This window comes from Eupeodes corollae, chromosome 2 (genome assembly GCF_945859685.1).
Source record: "Eupeodes corollae chromosome 2, idEupCoro1.1, whole genome shotgun sequence".
In the NCBI taxonomy this organism is placed as follows: domain Eukaryota; kingdom Metazoa; phylum Arthropoda; class Insecta; order Diptera; family Syrphidae; genus Eupeodes; species Eupeodes corollae.
Genome location: NC_079148.1, coordinates 78,934,712 through 78,961,614, shown reverse-complemented (window position 1 = coordinate 78,961,614; position 26,903 = coordinate 78,934,712). Strand labels below are relative to the sequence as shown.

The following is a 26,903-nucleotide window of genomic DNA, read 5'->3' as shown; positions in this document are numbered from 1 at the left end:
TCTTGTTTCCCGTCTTGAATTTGAAAGATTTAATCTTGGCCCGATATTTATTATTTGGAAATCCAATCGGCGAAGAAACATCTTTTTATTTTAAATTAAGAAATGTTGCAGTTCTCCAACTTGTCAAAAATTAGATGATGATTTTATGGTAAGTTGTGATAAATGTTTTCGATGGTGGCACTATTCTTGCCATGGGTTTGATCCTGATCGCTATGACACTAATACCCCTTGGTACTGTGGGGAAAGTGATTGTGTTGCTAAAAAAGCCACATCAGGAAATCCCGAACAAGAAGAAGAACAAAGCCCTCATTTGTCAGATTCTTTGAAGCAGCTGGACATGTTTATGGAAGCTGCCATTGTTGCTCAAGCTGCAGCTTGTCGAAAAGACAAAGAAATTGAAGCTTTGCGTACAGAACTTGAAGAAATGAAGTTGAAACTTTCTGCATGTGTACCACCACCATGTGTATCTCCAGCTAATGTTCAAAAGGACAATGATAGGTTGGAAATCTTAAAAAAGATTCAGCAAAATCATCAGGTCTTGTTAAACGATGTTAATAACGTTCCTATTTTCAAAGTTCCACAATCCACACCGCTATTTTCTCCTCCTAATGCGGTCATAGAGAATTTATCTTTTCCTTCAACTTCCATTCAAGGTCAGGAAATGGCTTCGCTGCTCACTATCCTGAATCAAAATAATGTTCAAGAGCTCCCGACATTTCTGGCGAAAATAGGCGTGAATGGCCTTATTTCGAAGAGGTGTTCAAGTCTACGACTATTGAAGGAAAATTCAGCGACAAAGAAAACGTTTCTCGACTGCGAAAGGCCTTAAAAGGAGAAGCGTACCAATTGGTATGTGATCGTTTAAAGTATTCATCGGACGCCGACGCAATTATGAACTCCCTTCGTGCCATTTTTGGACGATGTGATGTCCTGGTTCACGATCCAACCACGGATTTATTGAATCTTCCCAAGTTAGCTTCGAAGAGTGATCCGAAAATTCGTCTGTGGGCAGTGAAGGTGAATGGTTACGTCGCGGATGTCAGGTCAATGAACAGAGAAGAAGACCTCACCAATGGGTACGTGATGACTAATTTAGCCTGTAAGCTTGGTGCAGGTTTATACCAAGAGTGGCAAAAGAAGAAAGCTGGTTTCTTCAATGCAAATTTCGTTCAATTTGCCAAATTTTTAAATGAAAAGGTTATCGATTTGCCACCTGATTTAATGAAGCCAATAACTAGTGCGAATTTTTAAACTAAGAAAAACCAAGGTTCAGCGAAATCTTTAAAACAAGTTTTAACTCATCAAGCACAATCTTCAGTTTCTGCCGTTCAAATCTTGTGTAAGAAATGTACAAAGAAACAACATCCACTCCACGAATGTGTCAGTTTTAAGGACTCATCAGAATCGGAGAGACTCGCCTTTGTTAAAGAGAATTTCATTTGTTTTACATGTTTGGATTCTACAAAGCACAATTGGAGGGTTTGCGCCAAGAAGAGAACTTGTGGTTTAAATGGTTGCTCTGGTCGTCATCACCCTTTATTGAATCAGCCAAAGAAATCAATTCATATCTCAATACATCTGCTGTCCACAGCCACACATTCATTCTTCTCATGCTCGCTCGAATACTTCAGTACTGTTCAAGATTGCACCAATTCGACTTCATGGTAGAGACAACCGTTTTGTGGACACCTTCGCTTTTCTCGATGATAGTTCATCCTTAACGATGATTGAAAAGGATCTCTTTGATGATTTGCATCTTGACGGTGTTTCAGAAGACCTAATTCTCCAATGGACGAAAGGTGTAACACGTAAGGAAAAATCTTTGAGAACAAGCTTAGAAGTATCTGATGTCAATAATCCGAAACGCCATATTTTGAAGAATGTGTTCACTGTCAAAGATTTGGACTTGCCATGCCAATCGATAGATGTTACTTATCTTAAAAGCAAGTATCCTCATCTACGTGGACTTCCTTTGGGGGATTTAGTTGATGCCAAGCCTAAGATTTTGATTGGCCTCGATCAAGCGAAGTTCCTTTTGGGTAAACGTCAACGTCACGGAAACGACCAAGGATTATATCGTTTTTGGCAGTGGTAATGTCTCGCATCCACACGTTTCTTGTGTTCACAATGTTCCTCGACCAAAAATGAAATTCTATTTTCATGATGCAATCAAACCTGAAGAGAGCTTACACGATCTAGTGAAATAGCATTTTTCAACGGAAGAGTTCGGAGTGAAGCCACCAAAGGGAGATTTTGTGAGTCGTGAAGAAAAAAGAGCTGTAGACATAATGGAATCTTCCATCAAGCTAGTGGATGGTCAGTATGAAATCGGCCTCTTATGGAACTCTGACAATGTAAGATTACCAGATAGTTATCCGATGGCTTTCAGAAGACTTGTCAGTTTCGAAAAGTCCTTGAAAAAGAAACCACACTTACTAGAATGGCAAAACAATCACATGCGAACATTGTTAGAAAAGGGTTACGCCAGAATCGCTTCGGAGCAAGAGTTATCAATAAAGTGGCCTCGAGTTTGGTACACACCCACTTTTATTGTAGAAAATCCCAATAAACTCCCAATAAAACCAAGATGAGTGTGTGACGTGGCTGCTAAGGTTGATGGGGTTTCACTCAACACTTTTCTCCTAAAAGGACCTGACAACCTTGTGCCTCTCCATGCTGGTCTATTTAAATTCCGTGAGCGTAAAATTGCTGTTAATGCTGACGTCAAAGAAATGTTCCACCAAATTAGGATTAAAAAGGAAGACCAGCAATGTCAAAGAATACTTTGGAGAGATGGTGACATTTCAAGAAAGCCATTGGTTTACATAATTCAAGTTATGATGTTCGGCCCTCGATGTTCACCCACATGTGCACAGTTCGTCAAAAGCCATCATGCTAACCTTTTTAAAGAAGAATGTCCAGAAGCTGTGCATGGTTTGACAAAAAGAACAGTTGAAGAAGCAGTCTCAGTCACCAGAGATGCCATTCGAATTTGCAAATCCATGCATTTTGATCTAGTTTCTATACAATCTAATAGCTTTGAACTTCTCTCTCAGATGCCAGAAACTCAAGTCAAAACTAAATTAGTCAGCATCGATCCAAACGAATGCGAGGGTTATATCGCAAAGGTCTTAGGAATGTTTTGGCAACCTTCTTCCGATTGTTTTCTTTACAGACTTGCCGAAGATGACGATTTAAAGGAGATGGTCTTATCATCCAATGCCATCACAAAAAGGCGTATTCTTCGTGCGATTATGCGTGTGTTCAATCCGTTGGGCCTAATTTCAATCTACATCATTAGAGGTAGAATCATTCTTCAAGAGGTTTGGCGAGAGGGTTTTTGACTGGGACGAGCCAATCTCATCCGAATTGCAAAACAAATTTTTAACTTTCATCAATGAGCTGAAGAACATTGAAAGACTCCGAATTCCACGTCGATACATCTCTTTGAATCCTGACGATTGCAAGGTAAGCCTTATTACTTTTGTCGATGCATCAGAAAAGGCTTTTGCTGCTGTAGCGTATTTTCGCTTTGAATGTAATAAAATGGAAGAAGTATCGCAAGTAATGGCTAAGGCTAAAGTTGCACCTGTAAAGCAATTGACTATTCCAAGGTTAGAGTTACAAGCTGCTGTCCTTGGAGTCCGTTTGGTATCCACTATAAAGCAATCGCATACAATAAAAATTGATGAAGAGTTGTTTTTATCAGATTCTACTACAGTTCTCTCTTGGATAAATTCAACAACATTGAAATTTCCTACCTTTGTTGCATCTCGTGTAGGAGAGATCCTTGATTCTTCATCTCCACGACATTGGTATCATGTCCGTTCAAATGACAATGATGGAACAAAATGGTTTGATGAATCCATGGGAGATCAACTTAACTTACAAGGTGGTTCGTTGGTCAAGATTTTCTTAAGAAAGAATTTTCGGAATGGCCTATTAAACCTTACACTCAACAAGAGTTATCGCTTTTTTGCTCAGATTCAAAGATGTCCTTAAGAAAATTCCGTTCGAAAAACAAGTCTTCATAACGCCAACTGAATACACCCGTGCTGAAAATGCAGTGTGAAGCCTTTCCCGAAGACTTATTATCTCTTCAAAAGAATGGTAGGGTATTTTTAAGAAGCTCTATCCTTAGTTTGTCACCGTTTTTAGACGAAGAAGGAACAATTCGAATGCCTTCGCGAGCCCAAAAAGCCAATTGTTCGTATGCTTCAAGAAATCCAGCCATTCTTCCGAATAATCATCCATTGGTAGATGTTCTCATACAACATCATCACGACCTTAATTTTCACATGGGAACAGCAACAACTATATCAGACATCCGAGATCGTGCATGGATTTTATTCATTCGAAAAGCAATCAATAGGGTGATATCTAAGTGCTTTGAATGCAAGCGGCTCAAAGCCAAACCTGTCATGCCACTTATGGGACAATTACCAGAAGCTCGTTTGGCGTTTGACTCAAGGCCTTTTACTCACGTTGAAGTCGATTGTTTTGGCCCCTTATTGGTTAAGTTCGGGCGTGGCACAGTGAAAAGATACGGTATGATCTACGTGTCTTACTTACAGAGTGTGCAAATTGAACTTCTCAATGATCTCAGTTTAGACCAATGTATAATGGCTGTCCGTCGTTTTGTCATCAACCGAGTGGTAACTCGATTTTTGTACAGTAACAATGGTCTTAAATTCGTTGGGGCTAAGAACATGATGGACAAGGATGTCAAAGAGATGCAGTATAAACTAGGCGAATATTCTGCGAACTATGAAAACGTTCTTTGGCGTTTTATCCCAGCTTATTCTCCGTGGATGGGAGGTTCATGGGAGAGGCTAATTCAGTCAATTAAGAAGAGTGTCAATTATATTTTAAAATCTACAATACCACGTGAAGATGTTTTAAGAAATGCACTTATGGAAGCCCAATCCCAGATAAATCGACGCCCCTTAACTCATTTGCCTGTAGACCCTGTAGACCCTGAAGATCCGAAACCATTAACCCCAAATATGATGCTTTTCGGTGAAGAAGATAAAGATGTGACCGCAACTGGTGTTTTCACTGAAAATGATGCTTGTAGCAGACTTTATAGCAGAAGGGCTCAGCATTTGACGTCATCACTTGTCAAGCTTTGGTACAAAGAATATCTACCTGACATTATAAGAAGAAAGAAGTGGTACAAAAATACCAAAGATGTAGAAGTAGATGACCTAGTCATTTTGGTTGAACCAGTTGAATCTCGATCACTTTGGAAACTAGGTCGTGTAATGAAAGTTTAATCAGGTCCAGATACTATTGTACGAGTTGTAGATGTCAAATTATCGAATGGTACAATTAAATCAAAGAGATCCGTAGGAAGGCTTGCTGTTTTGGACTTAAAGTCTTCAACGTAGATTTCAGACGGCCCCCGGAATGTCATCAAGCCAACGCTTTTTTAACATCAACTTAATTTTTTTACTGTATTTCAAAAACACTTTGCTTAATTTTTTCAATCACTTTCCCTTGCTTAAATTTCATTGTTTTTTCTAAATTTTTTGATACAATATTTTCATTTGTTCATCAACTGTTTTCAACAATCAAACAATATTTCAATTCCTGTTTGTTTTGCCCTTTATAAAATACCAATTTGTAAGTTTTATTTATGTACGTATTTTACTTGTAGTTATTTAAGTATTTATTCTGTTTAGAAAATAAAATTGGACAATTCCAAGAATATTTCTTGTTTCCCGTCTTGAATTTGAAAGATTTAATCTTGGCCCGATATTTATTATTTGGAAATCCAATCGGCGAAGAAACACTCGCACTTCAAGAAATACTCATAAATTTACTCAAGTTCGGGTGCGCTATTAGTAAAGAGATTCTTTTTCGCACATCCAGAATTTGGAATGCTTTACCCATCTCTATTTGTCCCTTTCATTTTGATATTCAAAATTTTACACAACATTTTAAAACAAAAATCCTTTCCTTTTTTTAAATCTCGCACTGTGTTTAAACTTAAAATATAATAGGGGTAGTAAACTATTGTGTGTAGAAAATAAAATAACTTATTTAAGCAATTTACAATAACAATAATTATTATTTATAAAATCCATAAAACACGAAATGTCACTAAACTGGCGGATGTGCTTCTATACTACCCACCGGAAGTACTTGCGCTTTAGTTTTTAGATGATTGTGTTTACTTTTAATTCCTTAAACTTAAAAAAAAAGAAGATAATTTGACAAAACATCCAAGTGACTTACAAGACTTGCATAAAAAATCATGAATCAGTTATGTTTTACGTTCGCCTTAGACACAAGGTGGCATTGGAAGTGTTGTATACAAAAGCGGAAGTACCCACTAGATACAGCCCGTACAATCTCGCGATGATATTAAATACTATGGATTATACAAAAATGTCAGTATCCAATCAGGAGAACTTTTTCCGATTGATATAGTCATATTTGTTTAGAAATTAAATACAATTTCTATTTTAAATTTTCATAACATAATTTAAAAAAAATACACATCCTCTATTATGTTAAAGTCGGCCGACACAAATCGACTATAATCAATGCATCAATTTAATTGTTTGCTTATGCGTTGTTGATTGCCAACCTTCTCTAAGCAATTACATAGGTATTTTGTATTCTCAAGTTTGTTGGAGTCGAACCAACCAGAAGTATGTTTGTTTATAGACATTTTGTTTACGCATTTGAGAATTCACAGTACAACCTACTGTGCAGTGCGCCTATAACCAATAATTTTTTTTGAGATCAACAGTTTTGAAACGAGACGAGAGGAATGGACCAAAATCATGTTTATCCTTGATGTGTTGATACCCAACAATCTCATTTGTTTGTTTTAAGAAATTATTTTAATGATTTGAAAATTGAGGTAGGTATTTAAAGTAGGATTTAAATAAACAAAACAACAACGTTTAAATGGTTGGGTAGGTAAGTAAGGTACCGCTTCAAACTGAAGACATTCAAAATCAAGCAAAGCTGTACTATAGTAGGTAGGTACTTATTTTTGTAATGATAATATACATTTATAATTGTGTTGATAAACAAACGTACTTAAAGCAGTGGTTGCTAAGGTGCCACTCTTAGAAAGAACGTCGTTTAAAATAAAAATAATACAAAAGTTGGATAGAGGAGAGGAGGTCACAAAGACGGATTTTTGGTGCACCACTTATAAATGTTCTTTAATGATCTGTAAACGAACCTGACAAAATTAAAATAACATTATGTGTACCTTAAACTTTCATTTATGTACATATTTCAGGGGCTAAAGTGACAGGTTTAATTAAATTTTAGACTCTACATAGAGTACTTTTTATTTTATATAATGCTTATGAACACACTACTATTAATACACTATTAATTCTCTTAGCATTTTAACGCTGTGCGATATTAAGAAAATTGAGAATGATTTAAGAGCAGATACTGGTCTTAAGATTTTGAATATTCGGTAAGGCATACCGCATTATCGATGTGTGGTTGAGAAAAAAAGAATCTATACTTTAACATGTGTCCTAAATGAAGCTCAAGGGTAAACTAATGACCATTCCCGGCTGAATTGTTGTAGGAGGGGGGGGGGGGTACAACTGGCTAATTCAACAGAAAATTGTTTGTAGAAATAAATCAATGCAAGGCATGAAATATTGCGGCGGTGTTCACGTTGTAAAGTTTTTATCGTTTACCTTCCATTATCAAGTTACGTCTGAGACGTCACCTAATTTACAATTCCTAACACCTCCCACATTCCCCTTGCCTAACGGCACGATATTTCTCTAACTTGCATAACGGCACATGTTTGACAGTTTCCCACGCCATTTTTGCCAACACAGCAAACCAATCTAGAACGTATACACCCCTTTTCCCTTCCACCTTTTGTGCAAGTAAACAATTAAATAACAGATCAAATTAATTTTGCAAACGTGGCATATTTTTTCTTTTCATCCGAAGTCTAGTTTAAGATAAATATTATTCAATAAGTCAGTCTTAATTCAACAATCTAACTGTAAGGTGCAGCCTCGCTTTGGACAGCGGCCTTACTTTCAGAAAATAATAATATGTAAATCAATAATAAGTTTCAAAGAAATAAAAATAAATATATAAAAAAAATAAAAACAGTTATATTTTTTTATATAAACCGCGAGACACGTGACTTAAATATCAAAGCTCTTTTTTAGGTTCTATGCGAAAGACTTAAACTTGTTTTATGGGCACCTGCCCAAATATGGAAATTATATTTAGGATGAATAAAGGCATTGTAAATTACCCGATCAGAAGGGGTGAAATATTTCTTGCACCGTCAGAGAAATCTTAGGCACCTAGTAGCGTTTTAAGCAATATCAAATATGTGATCAATCTATAAGATGATCTGTGGTAAACATACCGAGTACCTACTGAAAGTTGATTAGTTTCCTGGATGCAAGTGGATAGCGGCTTCAAGGATGGGTTACGTTTACGCTTCAAAATACTCTTTGGTTAGTACATTCCATAGTACGCGATATTTTTTTTTTATTTTTCCTTTCTCAGAACTATTGAACGACCGTATAGACTTTAAAACTAATATCCTTCTTCCATTTTAAATATTCTCTAACGAATTGCTTGTTGCGTGCGAACAAGCAGTAGTTTTAGGTTTGTTCAAAGGTTAAAATAAACCAGTAAGCTTATACGGCTCTAAAAGTAACATTACTACTCATTTGAAGCAGGGGGTCGTTGGGTCAGGACCCCCTGGGAGAGTATTTTTTATTTTATTTTCGTATAGGAATTTCTTTGAATTCAAAAATAATCGTATTGCGTTAATGGACATGATCCTTCTTATATTTTTAATTATTTACTTTTTATATATAAACACACAAAAAAACTTTTTTTAGTGCTTTCCACTTTGTTGCAAAAAGTGCTACTTTTAACTTAGGGCTTAACCAAGAACACAATCGCGGCACAACATTTATCAACTTTACAGCTACAGATTTGTTAGTGATTTAACGACATACAGCAAGAAAGTGATTTGTCTGTCAAAAACAACAAAAATCTTTGTAATAATCTTTAAAAAATTTTCACAAACTTTTAGACATTTTCTGAGAAAGAACAAACATTCAAGTTATTGAAAAAAAAAATCTTGAAAAAGAGATCGCCAATTTGATATTATGTATATTCTGAGAAAACTGTATTTTTATTTTCTTAACACAAACTGAAGTTGCCTTTTAAATAACGTCTTTAATTCCTTTTTCTTTTATTTTTGAAGCACATAAGGAGTGTAATCCTTGCTTAAGTGTTTTTTCCTTTCAAAATTGATTATCTATTAAATACAAAAACTTTTAAGGTCTGAATAAATTTGTTTTGAAGTGAATTTGCTTTGGATGCTCTAGAACTGCAAATTACAGTTTAAACGTGAATAATTATAAGAATATAAATGTCCCAAAAACAGCAAGTGACATTTTCGTTAAACTAATGGCTAATAATGTACTTTTTATATCTATTAATTCAATATAAAAGCTTTGAATCTTTCGAAGTGGGAAGAGATTGTACAAAATGTAATTCGTGAGCGCCACACTTGTTTTTATTTAATTTTTAGAGCAATTATGTACCTAAAGCTAATACATATTTTCTTAATTCAAGAACAGAACATTTTTCTATCTCCACTTTTTAAATTGATTGACTCCTTTTTTTATTTAAATATAAATAAATGTTAATCGCAAAAGCACAACGCTTTTTTTATTGGTGAACAAAAACAGTTGTATAAAATTCTGTTATACAAAATGTGGTGTAAGTTTCTTACGTGACAAATTTGAACACAACAATTACGTTTCATTATTCGTGATACGTACCCAAAACTCCTCTAAACTTTTGTATGTTAGCTCTTAAATAGAGCATATTTAGAAAACTGTTGGGATCTTGGAATAGTTTTATATGTAGGGATGTCGAAATTAAATAATTAGAAAATTTCTCGTTAGACAACAGTTTTCTTAAAAAATCTTGTAACTTAAATGTTCACCTTTGAAATTTAAATATAAAGTTAGGATGTACCAATTATGATGTAATATTGTCAGCGTCCTGTACAGAACTTTAAAGAACATTCTTAAACCATGCTCAAAAACTCATAGTTTTGTTAAGTGTATGACCCCTCCCTGATTAAGAGTCTGGATCCGCGCTTGCAATACACAAATTTAAATGAAACACCTTGATTCTCAGTTGTCTTCCATGGAATTCGAAATACTTTATTTTGTATCTTTTGTTTTACAAATTGTATTAATTTCACAATTTAATAATAGGTTTTTGATTTTTTTGTTTTTTTTTTTTTTGTTTTCAAACCTCAATTTTACATTTAGCAATGTTGAATAGATTTGTTTTGCAACTTTTGTTTTTTCTTTTAAATTAAATCTGTTCTACAATTTTTAATGGAATTTTCATAAAATTATTTCAATTTAAATTTATTTTTCTGCTTGTGTTTTTTAATGTTTAGAAGAACTGAGAAAAATAAAAAAATTATATCATTTCGTTTTTTTTTTGTTTTTGTTTTGCAAACAATGTTATACACTATAATTTCTGAAACAAAACTAATAATCAAACGACACAGTACTTTTAAGAGAAAAAATGATGTATAACATTGCTTGCAAAGGGAAATTTTGTTGTTTTGTTGTTTTTTTTTTTAATTGTATTATTTCTTATGTTTTCTTTTTTTGGCATATTTTATTGAAATCTTAAATTCACAATCTTATCCGTGTTTGCAAATAGGTATTCTTTGACAAAAAATAAAAATTTGCTTACAATTTTTATAAACGATTTCATTTTTTTTTAATTTTAACTCAAAGGGTTTATTTTAGTTATAATTAATCAAGTTTGAATGGAAAACCGACAACAAAAAAAAACAGTAACATTATTGTTTTTCAAAACTATATTTTACAACTACTTATACATTATGTATATATAATATGCAACTATGTATATGTTGAAAATAAAATTTAGCACCGTTTCCTTTCGTTCTCAATGAAAAGAGCTCGTACAAAAAATTGTTTTTCTTTATCTCTATATTTTTTTTTATTTCGATTTTCCATTCAAGCTTTTTGATTTTACGGCTAAATTTTCTACTAATCACTTAATCAAAAATGTATATATATTTGAATGTGATTAATTTTGCATTTTAGAATGCGTAGACTTGTTAGCATACGTTTTCTTTTTTTTATTATTTAAAAAGATTTGTTTAATATAGATTTTATTTTGAAAAAGGCACAAAAACACCTTCTCTTCCTTAATTTCACTTTATCTATTAAATTTGTTGTTTTTTTTTATAATAGTGTTTTAAAATAAAAAGAAGAAACATTCTATGGGAATTATTCCGGGTAGTTTAACACTTGAAAGTAAACTTCCTACATAAATATCAGATTTATCTCGATATTGTTTATTTTGTTTCCTCATTTAATCATTGTATTAAATGTAAATAATATTAATTAATTTTTTACATCTCAATTTTAGGTTTTTATTTTAAATTTGTATGTATACTTTCTTTTTATTGGATATTAACATAATATTGTTAAAGAGAATAACTCTAGTTAAGAAATAAAGAGAAATATAGAGATGTGATGAATATATAACTTGGAGTGGTGTATGGCAAAAATAGTCCTTTGTGAAATTTGAACGCGAATCCTTTAGTGATTAGTATCACTCTTTTGACTGCGTTTCACCTCCACTTTTTGTTTGAAATCATAAAAGTCAAGACACATAAATGTAAACAAAGCTACCCGATTGATTAAGATTTAAGCAAAAAAGTGAACAATGACAAAAATATTAATTCTTCACAAATATAGTGTTTTTGTGAGAAAGGATAGTTTCTGTATACAAATCAGGGTAAATCATTTACTTTACATCAATAATATTCAATCGAGTTCAATTATTTTTTTTTTAATGTGGGACGCTGGTGTGGAGGTAAAATACCATGTCCGATTCTTATAAGGAAATTATTAATGACAAAAAAAATCATTCGTTTTTTAATGCAAATCAATGGATTATATGCATATGTACGTTTGTTTAAGGATTCAGAATAAGACTTTGCATACTCTTAATCAGTATAATTTAATTTGTTTTATGTACACTGATTTTATAATTTTAATATATACACATATGTAAATTTATTGATTTAAACTGATGTTGTATACAAATCTAGATCATTTCCACAAAATCACACGTTTATATCATTTCTGCAATTATATGTATAATTAGACACTTTCACACACAATAGGTATAATTCATCTAAAAACATTAAATTTAAAATATAACTGTGTATATCATTTTTTTTTTTTTTTTTTTGTTAATTCAACCATTTCACGAATTCTTATATGTATTTGAAATTCAGCTATACACAAACATGGTTGGGGTCAGAATCCTTAAAATCGAAGAACAGAAAATCCCAGAATCCAGAAACCCCACAATAAAATATTCGAAAAGGTGTATTTTATTATTGAGTTGTACTACATTGGAAACATTAACATTTTTACAATGATTTCGGGATTTCGGATTTTCGCAATTTTGTGTTCTTTTCTACATTTTTTATGGTTTTATTTAGTTGAAATTGTGTTGGACTAGTATTTAAGAAGAAATGTTTATCTTTTTATTTATACATGCGTTTTTAAATAAACAGCCATATCTGTTCTTCATTTTACAGACCAGGCAAACCTCTAGGTTTATAAGTGACGCATAACACTTAATTTATGTATGTTTGTGTAAACAGGGATCCTGAATTTTTTGGGACTTAGGATTTTTATTGAATTTTGAATTTCGGAACTCTGTCCACCTAATTAAATAATCCGAAGTAAAGACGTAAGAGATATATGTGGATAAAAGTTTTAATCACGAAACGTATAATTGTTTGTCTGCATATTTGTGGCTGAACTTCAATTACAGTCCTTGATTTCGTAATTGGTTTGAAAATTTTTGTTTTGTATATAAGTGTTGGTGATTTATTTTGTATGTTTAATTGTTTCTTATATATAAATAAAAGTTAAAATTATAAGTTTTGTTTTTTTTTTTCTATCAAATCATAATAATTATCACGTCCAGGATATTTTTTAAACAAATTTCTATATCCTAAACATTTTTGTTATTATATTGTTTTCATTTAAATATACAAACAAGATTTTTTTATTTGATAATTCTTCATTAATTTATATTATTTTTATCTATTATACACTTTTGTTGGTAAATTATTTATGTATATTTTTTTTTCTTTTTTGTATGCTGTATTATGTTATATGTATAATAATTTACTCAGTTTTTGTTCCACTTTTGTTCTTCTTTCATTTTTTTGTTGTTTCAATTTAAAAATATTTATGTTTTATCTACACAAGAAGCTAATTTTAAAATTATACAAGTACAAATTTATTCTTTATTCTTCAAAAAGGCAAAGAAAATAGGTTTTTCATATACATATCTATGCTTATTTTTTTCTTTCAATTATTATTTGTACAGTTTTTTTTTTAATTTTGTATTTCTATGTAAAAGTTCATACTTTTTGTATGACATCATTTTTATTTGCATTTTAAGTTAAAATTTTCTCACGTACTGTTTTTTTTGTTATTAAATGAAATAAGTTTGCATAAATAATATTTACACTAAAAACTGATGTTTCTTACAAAATAATATGTTTACTATTTAAAGAAAATAAAACAAAAATTAAAGGTATTTTTTAATGAAGTGAGTTAGTTATACGTGCAAAATTATATTTTATTGAATGTTCTATTTTCTGATATTTAATAAACTATTTGAAATCGCTGCTTTTATTCTGCACTTTCTTCTTTTTTAAATATTAACAATACAAATATGAAAATGTGCAATTAACTAATATAGCAAGCAGAATGTAGGATTACAGAATTTTGATTTGTTTTTGTTTTTTTGTTCTTCAATTTCTATTCGTTCATGTTTGAGTACGGATTGTAAATAAATAAGTCATTAGACTCAAACAGTAATTTAAGTTACAACTTTTACAATTGATTCTTTTTTTTTTACTCAGTATTTGTAACTTTCAAGAAGCAAATTATATACAAATATATTTTTTTAATTTTAAGAAGTAATTCACCCCCCTCACTGAACCCAAATTTGATCAGAATTCTTCTATGGATCTCATTTCTTACTTTAAAAAATAAACAATCACATAGATACAAACAATTTGTCGTTGCAAATTAAACGAAGGTTTTTGATGATGGGTCTGTGTCTTGAATGAGCAATTCTATTTCAATACAAATTTTAAATTATTTATATGTATGTGTATATGCTATGGGTGATTTATTATTTATGAATTAAAACTATTCATTTTAATATTACTTTTCCATGATGTAACAAAAAAAAATATAAAACAACAAGAAACAAAAAAGGGCCTAATATTTTGTTTTTAATTATAGTTTTGTATATTTTATAAACATTAATAACGAACATAATAGAATATTTAAAATTAGTTAGAAATTAATGTATTTTATATAAGAGTGTGATTGCACATGTATATTTTTGTTTTTATTATATAAAAAAATGTTTTAATTTTCTTTTCTTAAAAAAAACAGCAATATTATTTAAACGTAGATTAAAACAAAAAAGAAAAAAAAGAAAACAAATTGAAATTAACATTATTGAAACAAAAAAATTTAATCGTGGTTTTGATGTTAGCATAAAAGATTGTTAATAGAAATTCCTGTTGATTTTAAATAGTTTTAAGAAATTGTGAATATATTAGCATTAAATTTTCAATTTAAAAAAAGATAAATTAGATTGATAAATTTAACAAACAAAAATGTTTAAAATTTGGTGCTTCGGCCTTTGAAAATGTGGAAAGTTGAATTTAACAATATAAATAACAATTAGAATACGGCTGCTCGAAAGATTTAAATGGACGCAAACAATATGTCATACATTTAATTTTATTAAAGTTGCAATCATCAGTTTATTATATAATATTTTTTATATTAATAGTTTAATCAAGAGATGTTGATTTAAAAAAAAATATATAGAAATACTAATATTTCCAATTTTTTCTTATTGTTGAAAACATTTTTACCCATACCGATTTGTAAGCTATTTATTTTTTTCTTTTAAGGGTTTATGTTGAGCTTTGTAGCTTAAATAATAACAACTCAATACTTTTTTACTTGAAGGCACTTGTAATGTTGAGGTGCTGTAGTTTATTTGGTATTAAATTACATGAAATCGAGTGACAAAAACATTGCAATTAGTTAATTCAACATTTTTAATTTCAAACTAAATTTTAGTAATAACTCTTTTCCTAGTATGGCATTGAGCTTTGATATTTTGAAATTATCTACGATAAAAATGAATTTGCAAGCATTTTGAAAAAAATTTAATTCCCTTTTCTTACCGACAATAAATGTGGAGATATACGCAACGATAGTATTTTTATGTTTAAATAGTATTTCAATCAAAAATAAGTTAGCAAACTAAATTTTTATTGTGCATCTGAAGTCTCTTTTAGACAAACATGTATATTTTATATTTGTGTTGTTTGTTTGATGAACTTTTTTTTAATAACATTTACGTTTTCTCGAGTTTAAGAGCTATAAATTAGAACAAATAACGGACCTTATCATTCTTCTTCAATAAATCATTCTTTTCCCCAAAAAAACGGTGTTGCCTCTCTGAAATCTTTGCAATTTAAAATGAAATTTCAAATTGATTGACATGGTTTTCGAATACATATGGATAACCGATTGTAAAATGTTTTTAGTTACTATTATTTTGGATTTAGTGAAATTTTTCACCACTTTAAAATGAAATGTTTGTAGTTCTTAGAACGTATTGGCCATTCAAATGTTTTTTTATATTGTATTTCTTGTAAAATGAAATTCAAAGTAATATTGCCAGCATAATTTATGTGACCTTCCTTTCCTTTCCTTCAGTTGTAGACAATGCAATTCGATTTTTGTTTCTTTATCAAGCATAAAATTGATAACAACAACTAAGCAAAAGAATCGTAATTATTTATAAAATAATTTAACTGACTAGCTTAAAAAATGATTCTTTTGAGTTTATAAAATAGCTTTTTAGTTGTTTATGTAAAATTAAATTGTATTTTAATTTATTTTTTTCCCTTTTCCTCCGAAGGTCTACATAAATATTGAATTGACATCACATGACACAAAGTGTAAATTTATAGCACTAACTAGCATTGATTTTTATGTAACAGTTTTATAATTGATTTTAAATCTGAATCAATATAAAATTCTTGACACGATGTTTGACCAATACGTCGCAAAACAGCTTTATTTAGGCAATGATGTTATAGATTAAACATTTAATTTCGTGTGTGTTTCTATTTACACTTCGCTTATTACAAGACTAACAAAATGTTACATGACTTCATTTTATAAATGATCCGAAGTCAGTGAACATCTCTATCAAAAAGAAACTTGCTGAAGATGTTAAATTTGATCATTATAATACCATTGTATAAATATTTGGCTGACATTTCCATTGGGTAGGTGAGAGTTTACTCATTCCGTTTTGGTTGATTGCCAGCATTATCATAAATCATCACAACGTCAATATTTGACTTCGTACAAAAGTGTGTGCTTCAGAAATCAATTTGTCTACGTCAGTTATGCAAATTAAGCGTGAGCAAAATAGCAAGGGCAGACAAACATCTTGTGTACATTTAAGAGAAGAATTCTTGGACGAAAATGCTAAGATTTGTTTTCTTTTCTCATAACTGGATATTAAACATATATTAAAGTATTGAAGCTTTTTTTCTGTAGTTTAAGCACTCAAGACCCAATGTATTTACTACACTAGCTCACTCAATGCTTAAGTATTGGACTCAATACTGAGAAAAATGAATTTAGTTTATAATATATGTTTCTTTCTTCTTTAATTGTTTGCGATCTTTATATGGTGAATAGTACCAAGTTATGATGTGACAATTTTTTGTCAACCAAATTCTTTCCACATCATGATCGTAGTTTTCATTGAAATTCTCAACTAATTTTGTGTTAATTAATTATTTCATTTCTATCTTTTCTCTCTTTGTCGTTTTAATTTAAAAAAAATTCAAGACTGGCTATCGTAATGCATCACAAATATCCAATCAGTTACTAAAACAAATAAAAATGAAAATAAAAAAAAACTGAAATAATTATCAGTTTTTTATCGAAATGACTCACCACAGCTTGACAATGGGATGTTTATATTATTATTCACCTACCCACTTATTGTTTGAATTTTAAAGGCAAATGTTTAATTTATTTTCACTTTCGGGGTTTCAGTGGGGATTATTAAGAAGTTTTCAGCTTTAACTCAAAGGTCGTTGGTAAGATCAAAACATCCGCTTGCTGTTCGATTTTCAATATTTGTTCTCTTAAAATGTTTGAAGTTTGTTGGAAAACATAAGACTATGACACTTCTAATCTTTTTAACTACATATGCCTGTTTTTTTTTACAATGTTATCCAATTAAGAGCGAACGCCAAAATTTGTTCCATAATTCCTGTTTCGATGAATTGTTTTACATAATAATAAATCTAAAAAATATAAATCTAAAACAGTAAACATACAGCATATAAGAAATAAAAACTATTTTTTGTGTTTGTTTTGAAGAATAGAAAGTGTTTTAATTGAAAATATAGATTTTAACTTCAACAAAACAAGAACAAAATATTGACTTTCATTTTGCAAGGACCATAATAACGAGATAACATTTTTTTTTGTTTTTGATTTTTGCTTAGAGAAGAAGGATAGATTAATATCAATAACAAGGAGAAAGAAAAAAAATGAAATGAAATGGTAATTGAATAGGGATGGTGGTTATTGATAGTATTTTTTTTACATTTCTTTGATAATTTTTTTACTTTTTTTTGTTGTTATTAAGACTTTTTTTTTGAATAATTTGTATTCTCTTGATGCTTACATAATGACCACAATTATTTTTTTATTTTAATAAGGATTTTCAGAAGAGTATTTTGCTTTTCTTTTAGTAAACTATGTAATAGATATAAATATAAATCTTCAAAAAGAGTTATAAACCTTCTTTTAAATAAATAATACATTTTCTCTATACATATATTTTATAAAGTAATATTTTAGATAAATCAAAAAAAAAAAATATAAAAAAATAATAATTTACAGTAAATAAAAAAAAACAAAACGCTGAAGATATTTTATAAATACTACAAAGAAAACTTTACACAATAATATGTTAATATTATTTTTCTTTTTTTTGTTGATATGTGTATATGCATGTGTGTATGAGCTTAAGCTATGTTGCGTATTAATTATTTAATCGAAATGTACTTTAAAAGCAACCCTAGCGCCGCTCGGTTGATTTCTTTCTTAATAGCATTATCACCAAATAAGAAGTTAACAAAAGAAAATTAATAATTTATTGTTGTTTTGTACAAAAGCATTACTTGAAAATTCATAGATTCAAAACGGAGTCACATCTACAACATAAAAGCGAGACTATGTGGGTAATTTATGTTACAGTGTTCTTAACGAAAAATGACAAATTTGAAAACTACTTATAAAAAACTCGTATCAGTTCCTTGCAAAACAGAATAACTCACTGTTATGTTGTAGATGATTATTTGAAAAAAAAAAACAATAATAAATAAGTTTTTTTTACATTGTGCCAGACTTAAAGTTTGACATGAGTTATTGTAGAAAACTTCATAACATTTAAAACTGTAATGAAAAAGAAAACTTGAATCACAACAAATGATCCATAAAAAATAACAAAGAAATTTTAAGAGAATTGAGCTTGAATTTAAGAGCAAACAATTGCTACTGCTAGTGCCTTGATTCAAACATTTATTGAACTAAAAAATGTGGTCCACTAAATGTTTGCTTTTGAGAAAAAAAAACATCTCGAAAACAATGCACTTATTCAAAATTGTATACAGTAGAGTCAAAATGTTTTAATACTTTAACAAGTTTTTTCTTATAACACATCAACGGGAGTTGCTCTTTAAAAGCCCAGCAGTGGCTTTTTCTGTAGTAAATTTCAAATAGCAATTGTTTGCTCAAGAAAACCTCCAAATATTAAATAGACAACAAAAAAGCTATAATATTATGCACTATTATTTTTTAGTGTTTGCTGTTAAGATAGAAAACAAAAACAGTATTGGCTTACACACAATTTCTTCGAATATAATTTATAAGCCCCCTTTTTACAGTCGATGATGATGATAAAGGAGAGTTATAAAACGGGTTGAATCTTTTAGCGCGTCAATGGACGTGAAACCAATGTAACATGCTTTAAAATAGATGATGTATTCAAAGTAATCGATGGCAAACCATCAATGAATTGTGAATTTTTGTCAATAAAGAACGAATCAGCTGGCGCTTGTGAACAATCATTTGCTTCGCCTGCGACGATTTCAACACCGCCATTGTTGCTATTATTATTGTTGTTGTTGTTGACGATCGGTTGCATGGTAGTCCAATATTTACAGGTTATAATTGTTGCTTGCTGCTGTGATGATTGGTTATCTCGTTGATCATCATCTTCATCATTGCTGTAGTACTGTTGGTCATTGTCGTTGTCATCGTTATCATTGCGCGTCATAACATTCCTGTCGTATTCCGTAAACGTATCCTTGTTTGTTGCCTTTGATGGGGTTTTAATGTTGGTGATGGTATTGATGTTAGCGTTGGTGGTGTTGCCGGGTGTGGTGTTTAGTAAAAATGTCGATGAAGAATCGGGTGATGCAAGTGTGAATTTCGAATTGTTATTATCATAAAAACTGCTATTGTTGTTATTAAAGCTGGCATTGTTGTTGTTGTTGTTGTTCAAAGCAGAAGAGGAGCAAACGTTTTGTGATGCTGAATGACGTCGTTTGCGATCGAAGCGGTTCGAAATTTTGAACTTATTTGAATTCAAAAAGCACTGCATACGTTTGGAGTCATTCAAGCGGCGCTCGTTTATTTCAAATATAGCCGTATTCTCGCTTGGTTGTAAGATGTTAGTTGATGATTTGAGGAGATTTTTCATATTCCTGCAAGAGATCTTGATGTTTTCTTCATCGTCCTTCGGGTTTGCTCCTGTTAGGTTGGTAGTGGTGGCGGATTGATGGTCTTTGGTTTCCTCGTCAACTAGATCCTCTTTTTTTGCAGTCGCAACTTCGTTAGATATTAGAGTTTTTTCAGGCGATGCCTTGTCCCATATTTCGGCTAAATTCGAATACTCCCAATTTAGTTTATCCAAGAATGTATAATTATTGTTATTATTAAATCGCGAGAATATATCAATTGGATTAAATTCCTTCTTCCAGATGATATTTTCATCTGAATTCCACAAGCCTCCGATATATTTTTCATCATTTACACCATCAACTTTAACACCACCACTTTCAGAACCAACGTAAACACCGCCATCACCAGAAACCCCATAACAACCCCGACCACCGATACATCCTACACCGACACCACCCAAGGCATTGACAAAGGATTGTGCATTTTCTGGTCGTAATAGGTCTGCAATAAATTTATTCACATTATAAAGGATTTCCTTTTGTTGCTGATCTTCTTCTTCCATATCGCCACACCCGGCCGGGGTTGACATGGCCTGATAGAATTCACAGTCACGAATGGTCTCAGCATCCAAATCGGTATCATCGTCATCTTCGGCTTCGTCACGGGTACAATTTTGTTCATCCCAGTCGCTACCAATGTATAAGTCCTGCATGTATCTCAAGTCGGACATTATTTTATCGCCCTCCACATTAAGTTCGGCTTTGAGCAAACGATTAGCCGGATTAGACTTAATATCACTATTACAAGCAGGGCACATACCCCAGAGAGTGTGGGACGCATTGTTATTATCCATGCATTTTTTAGTGATTTCGACCATTGACCACTGGTCCATGCTAACGCATTCATCATCTTCTTTTGTGTTGTTAGTGTTGGAAGCGATGCATCCGATGTCCATCCATTCATCCTCGTCATCTTCTTCGACTCCGTGTTGCGAGTTATAAGAAGTTTGTAGCGCTAAATGACTCGAAGAGGCGGCTAATTGATAACCAAGCGGAGTCCGATAAGCATTTGAACCAATGACATTCGAATCAGTTTGACATGCCTGGTCAGTATTTCTGACGCGAAATCGAATCAAGAACTCTGACTGTGAACTCTTTGTAGAAGTCACGGACGATGTGCACTCACGACTCATTGAACTCAATGATTGTTGGTAATGACCTGCTACCGAACTGTCTTCTTCAGCAAGGGTATCTGAACGAGTGTATTCCAGATACCTTTCTGACTCTAGGTACAAATATCCACTGTCAGAGCGTTCAAAATCCACGGCATCCAGATTACTGGAGATCTCAAAGGTATGCCCATCAGCATAGCTCATTTTAATAGGATGAAAATGAGTCCTTTCTGATGTCAAAAGGTTTTCATCATCTGGTGTAGTCGAGGCGAGGCGATGATGATAATCCACTTCAGGTTTCTGCCACTTGGCGATTGGTTTGGCGTCGATTAGTTTGGCATAAGATTTGATGCGTGAGTATGCTAGAAAACCACTGCTTTTGGCCGAATGGTTGACCAGTGTAATGTTAAGAGAACTTGGACTCGATGACGAACTAACACCAGCATTCCTGTCGAAATTACAAGAGTTTTTCTTACCCAAAGAGGAGGCAATCAGAGTTCCTCCACCGCCGCCAGCGCCACAGCTAACGATACTGCCACCTCCACCGCCGCCACCATACAATTCTGTCAGCGATGTTGGATTAGATGAGTTCCAAGATTTTATATCAGCTTGGAGATTGTTTCCAGCAGCAAGATGCCAATTTGGATTACCACCAATGTAGGATGAGGATGAAGATGGTGTTGAATCGGCAACATCAGTATTATAGCAGCTGCGTGCGGAATGATCCATTGCAGAAATAGATGCGGAGGATGATGAAGAAGTTACAATCAATGGCTGATGTTGCTGTTGTGGTTGTTGAATACAGTGAAGCGGAGCAGTTGTGCTGACATGTGGTACGCCGTTAATACCTTCAGACCATTTTGATGCTTGGTATGGATAAAAGTATGATTTTTCTGTTCCCGAAATGTCCATCTAAAAAAAGGGAAACATACATTAAATTAATATATTTATTTATAAATGATTTGAAGAAAAGAAAATAACCTTCTGATCTTGTGGTTTTTGGTTTGTAGTTGTTGAATTAAAAACCTTCATAAAGAAACTCTCATCGGTATCTGGGTAACTTGCGTTGGAGTTCTCTGACCATATTGTGCTCTGCAAAAATACACCAATCGGCGAAGTTTTACCACCAGCTCTCTTCCCGCCAACAGACTTGTCAAAATCATCTCCTCCACTGCTCATAATGGGCATTGAAAAATAGTTATTTTGACCATCATTTTGAGGTATACTTCCAATTGCTGAAAAAACCTTAGTGCTTGACTTTTTTTCAAAACCATCTTTGCATTTATCGACATCGTAACGATGGCTATAGTAGTTGGTCCAGAAGTTTTTCAAATCTTCACTTCTTGTCGGAGCAACCGAAGCTACGGAATCAGTTACAATGTTCGATTGCAACAATGATTGGTTATTGTTGCTGCTGCTGTTGCTGACGTTGGTGCTGGCACTTACGCTTTCACTTGAATCAGAAGTCTTCCAGAGTGCCTCGACACTGCTAGTGAACTTTGCCTTAAACTGAGCAAAATCATTTTGCTCCGATAAAGAGACTGACGACATTTCATGATGATTTTGATGATGATACAAATGATTTTTGGAAAGGAGGTTTTGCTCGTTAAGCGAATCATTTGAGATATCACGTTCGTACAAGCGACGAGCTGTGCTCAAAGATCCTTCGGTCATATCAGACGTATCGTCAGATTTCGAATTTTCGACAATATTTTCGCACAATGATACTTCTACTACACACGGATCGGCTAATACCTCAGCCAATTCAATATTATTTTTATTGATGGTTCTTGTTTGCTGCCCTTCGCCTTCGGTAGCCATTGGATCCTTATTAGCTTTATCAATTACTATTGACTTTTTGCCTTTATCATGAATTTCATTAGAAGTTTCACATGCACCGCTGCCGCCGCCGACACTGTTGTTGCCACAACCACCAATTGCCATATTATAAGCTGCACTCTCCGAGGTGCTACGATTACGGTTATTTTGCTTAACAATAAATTCTTTGATAAGATCTCTTCCCATTTCCCAAGAACCTTCAAAGTCAGTATCCCAAGTTGGTGAGCTAGATCCACCACAGTATGAGTGTTTTCGTATATTATTACCAGCAGTCGTTTTTCCCTTGGACAGTGCTAAAACAAAAACAAAAATAAGAAATAAGTCAACATTTTTTGTCATAAGTGTCAATATTGCAAATAGCATCACAGCCACAAGTGTGACAAAATAGGCCAATTTAAGTACTTTTTGTCATTAGTTAATAGTTACCTTGATTACGTCGACGTTTTGATTTTCTCTTCACCCCAGCTGTATTACACAGTACAATATCGCGATCTCCTCCTTGTGAGCTATCCAACAACACCGATGGACTACCACCGTCAGCACAAATAGTTATTTTAGAATTTGTATCTATGGCTGCACTTGAATTGGAATTCAAATTGGAAGTTATATTCTTTATAGATGAATTAATTTTTCTATCCACTGGCCATGTTAGTGATTTCGTATTACGCCTTAAGAGTCCAATCGAATCTTCCATTTCCTTTGAGAGAGCCGGAAATGCTCTATAATAGCGTTTACGAGGATCCTCGACATCGGAAGCAAGTTGTTGTTTTGCCTTCCTTGTAACTGCTGACAATGCTTTGGTTTTGTCGTTGATTTTTGATGATCTTTCTGTTGTGGCCGCAGGGTTCGATAATAGTTCTTCGTTTTTTGTATTCAACGATGATAATGAATGGTTTGTTGTTGTTGTTTTAAGTGCTGATTCTGCAATTTGCAAATCGTCATCCTCTTCTAGACTTGTTGATTGTTTCTCAATATCAATTAACTTCTCACATAGTTCATCCACAAGGCTTTCAATATTTGTAATCTATATTATTTTTGTTTATAAGAAAAAAAACAACAAGTTTTAATAATAAAAAGAAACAAAAATAAATAAAGATGATTTTTTTTTTTAAACTATACGAACCTCTTGTTCCGAAGAGACAATTTCCATTAAACATTGGACTGCTGTTATTTTCCTTAGAGTGTCCGTGTCGCAAGGTGGATATCTTTTGCTGTTGCCCTTTCGGTTAGCTAAAAATGTCTACAGTTTGTATATAAATTGTTAATTGAATTTTATTTAGGCAAAGCTCATGAATTAGTCTGTGTTTGATATTACTTCTAGATTGCTGAACTCAATGGGATCATTTATTTGAACAGACGATTGCAAGAGAGATAATAGAAGTCTAGAATATATGAGAGGTGCCTCAACGCCTAATTGCTCCAATCTTGACACTAACCAATCAGAGATGGCGTTCACCGCACGCGTTGATACAAGCTGGGGATACTTCATACCTGCATTCGAATGGAAATAAATAATTGGTTTTGTTTTTTTTTCTTTGGTTTCATCTCGATAGTAGAACATAGAACGTTCAGTAGTTAATGGTTTAAATTTCAAACAAAACTACTTTACAAAACAGCAAAAACAATTACGTTCAACAATTTTTTTTTACATAAAAAATAGTTTACTAAAATTTTGTTCTTGAAAATGAAATCCAACACAGAGGTTTTTCACTTTAATACATGAGTGCCAAATGTATGCGCATGTGCGTCTGAGTGATTTGATTATTGCAGGGAATAGCAATATTATTTATTTTTTACTGTTTTGTCGCATCTATTCTTCTTTTTTTTTAATTTTGAAAAAGTGAAAATTGCAATTTAATTTCTGATCCATTTGAGATGTATTAATAATTTGTAAAAAAGTTAAAACATTGTTGAAAATATAAATGCAAAGCGTGCAAACAAAATATGTTGGTTCTACAAAAAATTTAGAAAATTTAGGTCCATTGCATTTTTTTTTTGTTTTATGAAAGAGTTGTAGGGAATAATATAATAAATTTGTTTGTGTAAGAAGAAGGAAAGGAAGAAAAATCAAATGGAGGGTTTAAAATAGCCAAATATACTTATGTTAAACATATAAATACTTTACATATATACGTCATATCAAGGTTTAAAGAAAAAACAACAACATTTTTAAATGAATCAAACTGATTGATTGTTGAAAAACTTTGTAATATTTATGGTCAAGTTGATATGGATATAAAAGTACATTCGAAAGATATGCCTTAAGCGTGTCGCAATTCAGTCAGTGAAATATGAATGATGGAATTTAATTTCTATATTTTTGGAAATGCAGAATTCACTAAATAAGTATGGTCAGTTTAAGATTAACGATTTCAAATATAGTTCTTTAAAGCACATACATATCTTTGGGGATATGTTGTAATCTTCTATCGGACTGTACTCCATTTTAATGAACCTGTTTAATAACCCAATTTGTTCCCAATAAAAACACAAACATAAGCTGAAGAACTTCGATGAAAACAAAATTTACCCAAAGATTTATGGGGATAAGTAAGTCTAAAATCGTGAAAGTCGGCAAAAAAGTTTTAATAAATCAGTTTATATTTCTTCATTCAATTAAAAACAAATATATTTGGCGCGGCTCGTCCACAATCAGGGACCAGAATCCTTAAAACTCTTAACCATTCATTAAATATTTCGGTCCTTGGACACACATTTCCGGATTGGAATCAAGAACTTCCTCATTGGAATCAAGCACTTCCTCATTGGAATCAAGCATTTGAGGTAAGAGTTGATTACTGAAAGTTCAACTGAAAGGTGGGAATACAAAGAAAAGGAAAAGATTAAGTTCCAAAGTGTGAAATTAACAATCATTGAAAACGGTTTCTTTATTGAAAAATTAAAAATGAAGGAATCATATAGTCTTGCGTTAAATAATGTATTTTTTGTTTAGCAGAAAACAATCTATAATTAATCAGATTTATTTTGACACCAAAAGTAACGTTTTTGACTCTTCTTAATCGCTTTTAAATTAGTACCCGTGGCATGTGCGTTGAAATGCACTAACCGAAAGGCATTAGAATTAAGTATTATTGTTAATTTAGAGTGTCCGTATGGGACCAGTAAGTTAGTTGTAAGCTATGGTTAATTAGGCTAAATTTATGAATTTTTGTCTACCTTTAAGATAGTTTTAAGAATGAATTAATAGAAATAATAAAAAAAAACGTTCGTTGGAATGTCATGCCACAGGCCTTGAGCTCAATCCCTGCCTGGGCCAACTAAAGTTTTTGTTCACGGGTACTGCCTTCCGCGAGGAATTGATAAATTCTCCAAGAGTAATTCGTCATCAAAGCTTTTCGGATTCCGCTTAAAACTATCACCCCCCATCGCTGAAAACATTAATCGCACGAAGCAATGATTGAGAGTTGTACGTCACTAGGCCCTAGTCCACAACGGATTGTTGCGCCACTAAATTTATTTTTGTTTTAATCGCTTTTAAAACTCGAAGCACACATTTCAATGATAAAAACCAATGATAGCTAGAACTGGCCCCTTATTTAGTGAACTCCATTTTGCACTAACTTCCCAATAAAAAAGAAATTTAAAAATGTTAAAATACTGTCTACTGTACTGTAAACTTTTTAAATTCTATGGTTTTTGAAAAAGGCGGTTTTAAACAAATATTTATCCTGTTTAACTTTTTTTAAGACCTTAATGTTATTTTGTCAACATTGAATGCACTAGTGGGAAAAAAAATTGAAAGAGAATGAATAATTTGGCATTTTTCCATAAATCCCGTCTTTCTATATAAAGGGTGATTTTTTAAAAGCTATAGGAAAGTTTTTTAAAACAAAAAACACATACAATTCAGAAAAGTTCAGGTAATATTTATTTGAATCGATAGTACGGTCCATATAATTTAATGTTTCATGCAAATATTGAAC

At 32.0% G+C, this 26,903-nt stretch overlaps 1 protein-coding gene across 5 annotated transcripts in view; it reads right to left on the bottom strand.

Annotated features, from left to right (window-relative positions):
• Positions 1-10,175: 10,175 nt before the first annotated feature.
• LOC129946047 (putative uncharacterized protein DDB_G0277255) overlaps positions 10,176-26,903 on the bottom strand; it is a 31,899-nt gene continuing 15,171 nt past the window's right edge. For 3 of the 5 annotated variants that reach the window (XM_056056069.1, XM_056056068.1, XM_056056070.1), the window contains exons 3-7: positions 24,275-24,450; positions 24,083-24,199; positions 23,386-23,983; positions 22,102-23,252; positions 10,176-22,032 (exon numbers count right to left, since the gene is read on the bottom strand). In XM_056056069.1, coding sequence (XP_055912044.1) covers positions 19,195-22,032; positions 22,102-23,252; positions 23,386-23,983; positions 24,083-24,199; positions 24,275-24,448 — 4,878 coding nt within the window. In that variant the 5' untranslated portion in view covers positions 24,449-24,450 and the 3' untranslated portion in view covers positions 10,176-19,194. The remainder of the gene's footprint in view (positions 22,033-22,101; positions 23,253-23,385; positions 23,984-24,082; positions 24,200-24,274; positions 24,451-26,903) is intronic. The other 2 variants (XM_056056071.1, XM_056056072.1) reach the window with 2 other exon arrangements.